The 10903-nt window shown below is 36.1% G+C and overlaps 1 protein-coding gene across 1 annotated transcript; it reads right to left on the bottom strand.

The window, feature by feature from the left end:
• Nucleotides 1-313: 313 nt before the first annotated feature.
• LOTGIDRAFT_231640 (hypothetical protein) lies at nucleotides 314-10655 on the bottom strand (the record flags this gene model as incomplete). Its single annotated transcript, XM_009054052.1, has 7 exons — nucleotides 10270-10655; nucleotides 8969-9100; nucleotides 8082-8288; nucleotides 7395-7649; nucleotides 6760-6912; nucleotides 1917-2102; nucleotides 314-334 (listed from the first exon to the last, which is right to left on the bottom strand). Exons 1-7 carry the CDS (start codon nucleotides 10543-10545, stop codon nucleotides 314-316), a joined length of 1230 nt encoding a protein of 409 aa, XP_009052300.1. The 5' UTR covers nucleotides 10546-10655.
• Between the last annotated feature and the right edge of the window lie 248 nt (nucleotides 10656-10903).

Genomic DNA, 10903 nt, shown 5'->3' with positions numbered 1-10903 from the left:
CATTATTATATAGTTTTCACATTTAATGTCGTCACAATTTCCGCCCCATGCTACGTCTTTCTCACTCGCACTGATTTTGTATTCTGGTTTTTATCGTCACAACAAGACAGGATTCTCACATTTTTATCATAACATGCTTTCGATTAATAATATTATCGAACTTTTTGCATTATATAGTTGATATGTTACAAAAAAACAATAACCATATGGCAATTATAAGTTCAACATTACGTGTTGAACATCGTGCAACGATTCTAAATTATTATATGATGCCAATTTTAGAGTGTTTAATTTTTGTATATCTTTTCAAATATTAATCCTTCGCTAAGAGAAGCTAAAAGATAAAAAGATAATTAAACAAAAATTAAACACTCTAAAATTGGCATAATATAATAATTTAGAATCGTTGCAGATGTTCAACACTTAAAGTTGAACTTATAACTTGTCCACATAATATAGACTTCAGACTATCTATTGTTTCTATTGTAATTATGAGATTTCGAGGATCAGAAAGTGATTTTTGTTATTAATATTCAGAAGACCTTACGGTGAACTGTGGACTCCCTATATAGAAGATTAGTATCATTAAGGAATAAAGTATGTACTTAGACGTACATAATTAATAAGGACTCTAGGTATTGTCTATTAATATGCTTTGTCTCTGGGAAATATAAAATAATCATCGTTTATTCACATAAACTGAACACTCATCATGAGATAAATCTTATAAGAAATCATCCTTAGGTGGAAACGGAGATTAATCTGCTACTTTTCAAATTGTTTTGATCCAAAAAATAATGCATGTGTTTTCAGCAGATATAAATCGTGTCGTATTTTGACCACAGAAAATTGTAATCGTCAAAAGCACAGTGTCTGAAGCCATTACAAATCTCATAAAGATTGGAGATATGGTATTGGTGCATGATAAAGATCAACCCGAAGTTTGTGGAAACCTGCTCTTGTGAATGACTAAATCCATGGAACTGGTGCCCCGTCAATCCAGACTAAACATGGTATTACCAATCGCTCTATTCACCTACTTTATCCTTAGAAGTATCTCTTTCGGAACCAAAGGTATTCTTTATGGACACAAACTCTTCGATTCCACAAGTTCCCTTCAGACGTAGCAAGAGACTTGACATTCGCCCCGCACAAAATTTTTGAAATCTTCAGAAAGTGACTACTGAAGTTCGGTGTCTCGGACTAATATAATGTATTAACAACAAAACGAAGGCGCAATTTTCCATACTTTTTTTTAAAGAGATTTCGTTTTAACGAAATAATTAATTCGTTTAAACGAAATAACTAAATCGTTCAGTCACAGGTAGATACTGAACAGTCAGTTAACAGTAGATACTGAACATTCAGTAGCCAGCAGATACTGAACATTCAGTAACCGGTGGAACTGAACCATCAGTCACCAGTAGATACTAAACATTCAATTACCAGTATTGGTACTGATCATTCAGTCACCAGCAGATACTGATCATTCAATCACCAGTGGATACTGAACATTTAATAGCCAGCAGATGCTGAACATTCAGTAACCAGCAGATACTGAACATTCAGTAACCAGTGGAACTGAACATTCAGTCACCAGTAGATACTGAACATTCGGTCACCAGTGGAGCTGAACATTCAATCACCTGCGGCTGTGGAACTAAATAATCTGCAAATCGCCAATAAACCAATAATACAGGTATATATGAACAGTCAGTAACCGGTAAATACTGAACAATTAGTCACCAGCAGATACTGCGCATTTATTAGTCACCAGCAGATATTGAACATTCAGTCACCAGCATATTGAACATACACTCACCAGTAGATACTGAACATTCAGTTAATCATCAGTAATCATTTAACATTCAGTTAGTTAAGGAGGAACTGAAACATTTAATCTGTGATACACTCACCGTAAGGTAGATATATATGAGGAACGTCATATGGAAGAGGACATAAATTGCAGCAATAATTGAAATGCAGAAGTTATCCCAATCATAAAGCTCTTGTTTAGTAATGTGGTTGCTGAGACAGGCCATCAAGGAATTTTCAGCAATCTGTAGGCACAGAAACACCAAGGACACTAACACATAGACATCCTGAAAAAGTTATATAATTAGTTTTAATAATCTGACATAGAATTATATCCTAGCGACATTTTCTAGAACACTATTTATAGTCCAGAAAATTTTCTTTTTGAACATTCGTGTACCAGAGGGTCCATAAACTGGTGTGATACGTTTTTATGGAATATGGTAGTAGAACCGACGACTGACGTTGAAATTTTATTCTGAGAAGTGATATGGATAGGTGAAATCGAGCTTCATCAAAAGTAGTTTTGTATAAACCATAAAGATATATAATTAAAAGATAATATTCTAGAGGCATGACACCAACATATCGTCAACTTTTTACATCAATGAGCTTATTTATTGAAGATAATAACATGTTTTTTGCTTCGTTTCGTTTCGTAGCTCGAGGATTAAAGTAAAATAATTAATACCGAAGTAAAGGCGTGCTCACACTCAAAACATTTTCGACTTCTTTTAATTTTACGCATATCGTTCTTCAAAAAGAGCTCCCGTTGGATTTACAGAAATCGAGCAGATTGGTATCTATCTATACACAACCCGTGCAATTTGACAGTTTCGCATCTTAAACGTTTTCACTGATAGCAATCTAATCAACAGGAAATGCAATTGAAAACAATATGTCATGTTGACTTTAAAAAAAATAAATCCTTATATTCGTTTACATTTCTTCTTCATCGCTATCAAACTGTAGTGTGGTGATGTGATTGTGAACAAGGCTTGGAGATGTTCATTTGGATAAATGTTTCTTTCAGATGAACGCTTCCGCTTCACGATAATGTTTTATTTTATTACACAGATATATGGGTATTGCAAGTGGTTTTGTATTTGCCTGACAGAAGCTTGAAATGACTAAAGTGAGTGAACCATGATGAAAAACCTAATTAATGCACATTTTAAGGGATAATGTCTCGCAAAACATACAATATGCATTAAAAGGATCAATAGAATATCTGCAAAGAAATGTAGCTGTCAAATAAAGATGCAATCTCCAAGACACAACATGTCGTTTGTTTCCAGCTCATTGACACTGACTCTATGTTATATGGAATTATCCAATACTTTTCGTATATATTTTGGCTTGGCACCAATTTGTGAAGGCCACACGCGTTCAAGAGAAATGTGTAAGTAGACCTCCATATCTGACGCTTTGGAGACATGCGAAGTAGTCAATAAGGATCGTGAATTATTCATAAAACTTGACGGTCTATTCTTTATGAGATGTCAAACGGGAGTAAATGACACTTTTGATAGAATATCTGAACTACAGTCTCAATGCTCCTGATGTGTACTGTAACAGAGTTTTTGAAACCCACATTGGGATAGCCAAACAATAGCATCATTATAAATTACTTTACAGTTGCTTGTAGTTTTATAATGTCATTTGTCACATCTATTAAACGATTACCATCATAACATGATTTATGGAATCACTTAAAGTTTTAAGTGAGAGAGAGAAGTCTTAGATTGTGTTGTCAATCAAAATCTTATAGTACGGTGTCCGATGGGGTGTGGCGCGGTAATTAGGTCATCAGAAATTCGGTCACAGTAAAAAGGTCACACGGTAATTTGGTCACAGTAATACGGTCACACTGTAATTTGATCACAGTAATACTGCCACACGGTATTTTGGTCACAGTAAAATTACTCCTGTTCAGGGGTGTCGGTCATCTCATTCACTTCGGCCGCTTGTTCAGCTAGATTCAATAAATGGTGGAGGAAGGTCACTATCGCAACTTCAGTGGGTTCGTGACCTTGACCTCCGATGACCTTAAAAGTCATATCGTTGTGTTTGTCTCTTCGTTCCACTGGTGTCAACGTTGTTTTGGTTGACGACTAATTGCTCTGTCCAACGATACAAGGAAATTGATGCCAATTTTTGAAAATGTCCCAGGGGAGGGACCGCCGCAGCCCTGAATACCAAATTTGGATTTACCGTGTAACCTTTTTACTTTGACCAAATCACCGTGTGACCGTATTACTGTGACCAAATTTCTGGAAACCGATTTTCCTGTGAACTAATTATCTACATTCGATGGGGTAAACGGTACGGGATTATAGATTCAGTATAATATAGCTTGCCAGGCCAGGCCCACTGATAGCTTTGATTGTAAGTACAAGTCTTTGTTTGCTGCCCATTCAATTCTAGCCTGTAGAGTGAGCACAAGTTGCACAATATAGGTAATAGATATAAATATAACACTATTAAACGATTATCACAAAAATCGATAGGGATCATCTTCATAATGACATTGACACGCAAAATCAAAATCAAAAGAACCTGTAAAGAATTGTCGCCTGTGGATTGAGCACGAGTTGCACAATACAGCTAATAGAGTGAAACGTCAATTCAGACACGATATTTCGGTGAAACATAATCCGATCATCACGAAAATCGATAGGGATCATCTTCATAATGACACTGACACCCCAAATTAAAATCAAAACAATCTGTAAAGAATTGTAGCCTGTAGAGTAAGCACGAGTTGCACAAAATAGCTAATAGAGTGAAACGTCAAGTCAGACACGATATTTCGGTGAAACATTATCCGATCATCACGAAAATCGATAGGGATCATCTTCATAATGACATTGACATACAAAATCAAAATCAAAAGAATCTGTAAAGAATTGTAGCCTGTAGAGTGAGCACGAGTTGCACAATATAGCTAATAGAGTGAAACGTCAAGTCAGACACGATATTTCAGTGAAAAATTATCCGATCATCACGAAAATCGATAGGGATCATCTTCATAATGACATTGACACACAAAATCAAAATCAAAAGAATCTGTAAAAAAATTGTAGCCTGTAGAGTGAGCACGAACCAAATGTGAACGGACGGACGGACGGACCGACAGGGTGTTTACAATATAAGCCCATCTTATGTCTGGGCGTATAAAAATCAATAGAATTAAGAAGCTAATGAGGTATGAGTTCGGATATGTACCCCCTGTTCTATTTTTCTGTATCAATTCTCGCACGTGTCTATTCGCACCTTTAATAATAAAAAATGACATATATTTCTGAATGGTAAATATCTTCTTAATGATTCGTGATGTAATGATCGACGCACATTGCGTGACACCCTGGCAATAAACTTATTAACTAGTTTAGACGTCAATATGACCTATTTTATATTATTGATGCAAACACTAGCTCTAAAACAATCACCTCGCCCACTTAATAATATGAAGTACGTCCAAGAACAGGGTGGTAGACATTGCTGCCTCTCGGTTACTTTTCCTTGACTCAACCTATAGCCGTCAATAGCCTAACCTTTCACGTTAACGCCGATCGCCGGTTCTGCGTCACATCAAGAATAAGTAAGAATTTGCCAGTCCATTCCAAAAGCACTATTGATAAGATTGACCCAGTTTAAAAATATACTTTTGTGACATGATTTCAGAATTCCACTTAAAAGAGAAAATGTGTTTCTGTATCCATCAAGCTCAACCTAAAATTGTGGAGTGGATTGGTTGAAGAGCTTTAAAAGAGGCCTAATCTATCGAGTCAAGAGCTGAGCAGTGCCTATCTAGCCACGAGCAGTGCTTATCTAGCTCAGAGCAGTGACTATCTAGCTAAGAGTAGTGTCTATCTAGCTTAGAGCATTTTTTTTGTATCTAACTCACTCAGAGCATTTTTTTCTATGTAGCTTAGAGTACTGCCCTTCTAGTAGAGAATAGTCTATCTAGCTCTGACCAATGTTTATCTAGCTCGAGCAGTGTATATCTAGCTCAGAGCAGTGTCTATCTAGCTCAGAGCAGTAACTGTCTAACTTAGAATAATGTCAATCTAGCTAAGACCAGTAACTATCTACCTAAGAGTATTGTTGTCTAGCCTAGAGAAGTATCTATCTAGCTCAGACAAGTATCTATCTAGCCCAGAACAGTGTTTAGCTACCCCAAAACAATGTGTAGTCCAGAGCACTGTCCATCCAGCCAGGAAAGTTTTTTTTGTCTCGCCCGAAGAGTGTCTATGTCAGAGCAGTGTCCATCTACTTCAAAGCAGTAACTAACTTGTTAAAAGTATTGTTTTTTTTATCTAACCCAAAGCAGTGTCTATCTAGCTCAAAGCAATGACTATCTAGCCTAGAGTAGTGTTTAACTCCTCAGAGGTGTCTATCTAGTATTGAGTAGTGTCTAGCTAGCTCAGAGCAGTGACTATTTAGATTAGAGTACTGTTTATCTAGCTAAGGGTAGAGTACAATATGTCATTATTTTTTTCTTTTAATAGTCCTGTTCTTTTCTTTTCTACTTTTATTTTATGTGTGTATGTTCATTTACATTTAATTACATGTATATATTATATTGAATATATCATATTGTATCTATTCTATATTGTTTTGTAATTTTGTATTATAGGAAAGGGGTCATATAGGCGAAAGCCTGTTCCCTAATCCATTTCTCTTATGAATAAAATATTGTTTACAATATCAAACGAATGAATATCTAGCTTAGGGTAGTGACAGTTAGTTTATAAATAAAGATAGTGGACCACAGCCACATACGCCCACCACGGCATGCGGATGCTAAATATTGTTGACAGATGGACGGCCGGACGGACCGACCGACGGACGGACAGGGGTGCCGACAATATACGTCCGCATAGAGAAATGTGGGCGTATAAAAATCGTCTATTTACTCTATTTTTCTGTAATACTTACCAAATAAGTAAGATACGATATGGCAGGTAAAGTCGGTTGAACAGACATTCTTAAAACGAAGGCAGTCATTAACAATGTGACATTATTATACATTCTATCTATCGCATCTGGTTCTTCTGTTGCCGTACAAAATGTTGCAATTGAAACCATTGCCTGAAAAGACAGATATTGATTTCTCGATCACAAGACATTTTATTAATTTTACTTGGCTTTTGGTAATTTTATCAGATTTTGATTATACTGAATGTCACACACTGTTTCACAACTACTAGCTTTTAAGTAATACCAAATCGCATACGTTTTGTAGCCTACAGGCAGTGATATCACCTGGGCTTCCTTCATCACCTGAGCTATTGAATACAGACAACACTCAGTATTGTGCAATGAGCAAAATTTGTCACATTTGCCGTCCTCTTTCTACGATTTCCATCCTTCATATGATTTTTAATGTTCATATGTAAAGATCCGACGCTTTTTACTTGTCATTCCTTCCAACTTGCATCACTTACAGAAATAAGGTTACATGAATATTACTTTAGCTACACTTCTTATAAGCTTATGTAAAATTAACAATATACTTCTGATATCTTTTGTTTTGAATATGGAATTCAGAATTAGAATTGGAGAATACATACCATGAGGAAAACAACATTCCACATATAAAACCCAATTCTTCTCTTGACTCGGCATTGGGCGAATAAAATAGGATGGATGGTCGAACTAACATATTCCCTTGTTGTTGAATCTCTGAATGTTTCAACATGTTCATATATGATCCATTCTCCAGAATTCTGAAAGGTTCGGGTATTTACAGTAGAGAGAACCTCCTGGTCATCGATAAAAACAACTTCATCGGCCGATCTTTCTGTTGATAACTGAATTGTTAAATCCTGAAGAAAAAAAATTCCTTTTCTGAAATATTAACATTTAAGCTTATCCTTAACACTTTTTAGATTAAGGATCTTACCCTGATCCTGTCAACGGGAAAGATGAGGCAGATACCCTACCCTACCCAAGAATTATGCCTTCTCGAATGTTTACGAGCTAAAAATTGAACGCGTTTCAAGAACAAGGGCACTAACTCATAACAAATATTTTTTGATTTTTCGGATTTTCGATAGGATTCATACTTGGATGATAACAAACACTCACACCAAATTTTACCGCCATAAAGGACCGTTGAGATCGACACGTAATCGAGAATGTCCTTTGACTCATTCAAATTTTCAATCAGACATCTGTGGTTTTAGCAATTCCACAAAAATAATACATTAACCTATCGAATGCTGAGATAATAATTTGGATATAAAACATATAAAAACCTGAACGTCAAAAGGGAAATGTTCCAACTCCAAATTTTCTCGAAATGTGCCTTTAAATCTCCAAAGTAACCTCACAACCGGATATTTGTAACCCTTTTGATTAAACTGTACTGAAAAATTTCGTCTAGTGAATGCTAAAGCTCCATTTGCATTTAAAATAGTCATTCGTGGTATCCAGTGTTCTGCAGGATCGTACATGCTTTTATCCTACAAAAGAGAAAGAAGTTTCATTATCCGAATGAGCATTGTACGCTTGGTAGAAATACCCAGTTGCAGCACCAGTGGGGATACGAGGGACATTTGCCCCATTCTGGAAATTTTTTTTGGGGGAGGGGGTGATTGTGATTGAGTCTTTAATATATGTAAAGTACTAGAAATGTGGGAAAATCCCATGTCCCTTTAAAAAATATGATTTTTATACGTTTTTCGCTTAATTATATGTCGGAATGCACCAAATCAACTCTATCTTTCGAAATGTCTTTTATATGCTCAATGGAGAGCTTGCGACTATGCGCTTCCACTGAGATGATGCATTTTTAATTCAAACCTAGATAGTTAGTAGTCCCCCTATTAAATCAGTCAGGAAGCTGGGGACACCACTGGAAAGACTGTATTGTGCCTTGTCGGCTAGTGCGCCAGTGATGCCAATCATTTGTCTTAGAACTTTCTAAAGGCCAGTAAATAGAATCCCATAATATACTGGAAGAGGTCACTTGTGAAGGGCCAGTCGCGATAAAAAGTTGAACTTACTCTACATTATTTTTGAGCACTTCAAAACACCTAAATTCCAAAAAGTTTCCATATTGAGGTTCCATGCATAAGAAGCAATCTACGACAACATTTTCAGGTGGGGGTATAGAAAAATATTTACTGTGAAATAATCATACATTTAGGTCTGCTGCCTTTTGTAAGGCTGGTTCTTGCCATTTCGCTTGAACAAAAACTTCAGCCTCAAAACACTGACCAACTGTGTCGATGTTCAGGATCTGCAAAAAGGCACATTTCAGTTCTACTTTTACCTGAAAAATATTATGATACAACGACTATGGAAAATCTGAAGTGAAGTAAATACAAAGTTTAAACAACAGCAGCACAATCGAATCGCCTGCGTAATTGAACACTCAGCCAAATAGAAGTGTAACGTCTCAGGAACTATTATGATAAAAAAGTTTTCTTAACCGAAAGGCTACATACTATGGAGGGCCGAAACTTTTATCTAGCTGTGGCATCGGACATTTTTTCTGATTCGAAAAGTTAAATATAAATAGAACTATTATATATAACTCTACATAACAAATGGTCTTACTAGACCTAAGGCTTCAGTCCCACTTTACTCTGCTATGATCGCAAGGCATCACAGGCCTTCTTTAGGATCCAGTAGTAAACACAAAACTTTTTCGAATGCTTTTAAAGTGATGTTCAACCATTTGTGAATTTAGAAACGTTTTGTATCTTTTAATTGCTGTGGAGAGAGCCACATGCCACCACGCCAGCAGAAGGGCAAGAGATGCAGCAGTCATAGGTCTGCAAATTTGGAGATCACGTCTCTTCAACCATCCTTAGTAAGTGTTAGGCATAACAAGCACTTCTTGAGATTTGTATTGACCTTTGTATGACTGGGAGACCGTCTACAAGCTGATGAAAAAGGTAAACTGGACGAGGAAGATGTGATGCGGCAACGACCAGAAGGAAAATGATCACCAAACATATCTTGATTGCAGATTATCGGCGAACATTGCAGAACTATCGCTATATATTAAGCAATATTTCCGTCTCAAATTTAATGGGACTGCTTCGCAAGACTTTTCAAAATTTCTCCATCGTAGATTCTAAAATTCACTAATTCTAAGAAAGGCTTTTTTTACTGGTGTATTTATAAATCTATTATTAAGCATAATCTTATAATATGTTATATTTAAGAATAAGCTTCATTAGTCATTGCACACTGTTGATATTAAACAGATCTTAAAATAAGTCAACCATTAATTGGCATAAAGGATTTTCTCTTTACTGGTAGCTTTGATTAGGCCTATGAGATCCTAACCCCTCCCTCTTCTGTTGGTATTAATTTGTAGACCTTGCACTTGTGGGCTTGTAGCCTAGTAGGCTTGTAGCCTAGTAGACTTGTAGCCTAGCTAGAAGGGGATGAGGCTACAATATTGTCAACAAACTAAAAATGTAAACAAACCTTATCTTTTCGATCACCAAGGAATTGTTTTGGCTCTAGCGCAACTTTTTCATTTAAGTTGGACACGACATTTTTACAACCTTGCATAATAGTATTGCCCTTTTCCATTGAAGACATCACTCTATGGAAAGTATCATTAAGTTTAACCGGCGTAAAACTGTGGACTTCGTGCATTTGGCTATTTTGGTTTTGATTTTGGTTTTGATTTCGTTCCTTTGTGGATGAATTCGAGCTAGACGGAGGACCACTGTGTGGCTTAATGATTTGGTTTGACATTATGTACAGAGATATTTTGATTTATTCGTTGAAAAAAGACTGAAACTAAAAAGAAAAACAAATTTCCTTCTTTCACGAATACGAAAATGACGCCATCTTCTTCTTTTTGCAGACGACGGAACAAGGGAAACTACTCTCCTTATTTTAATACTGTACAGTTACCTCCCTTGATTACGAAAGCCTCTCAAAACCACACTGCATATAAGGATTCAACATCGAATTTCGTCAAAATTACAAAACGCAAATTTTATTTTTATGTCTTATAAGTTTCCTAAGATATTATACAAAATAATTAAAATTGGTTTGTTTCGAATTTCTTAATGAATTCCTCACTTTGACCCACGTTTCATGAGGAACC

The sequence above is a fragment of the Lottia gigantea genome, assembly GCF_000327385.1.
Source record: "Lottia gigantea unplaced genomic scaffold LOTGIsca_21, whole genome shotgun sequence".
NCBI classification, from domain to species: Eukaryota; Metazoa; Mollusca; class Gastropoda; family Lottiidae; genus Lottia; species Lottia gigantea.
This window is presented reverse-complemented; position numbering and strand designations above follow the sequence as displayed.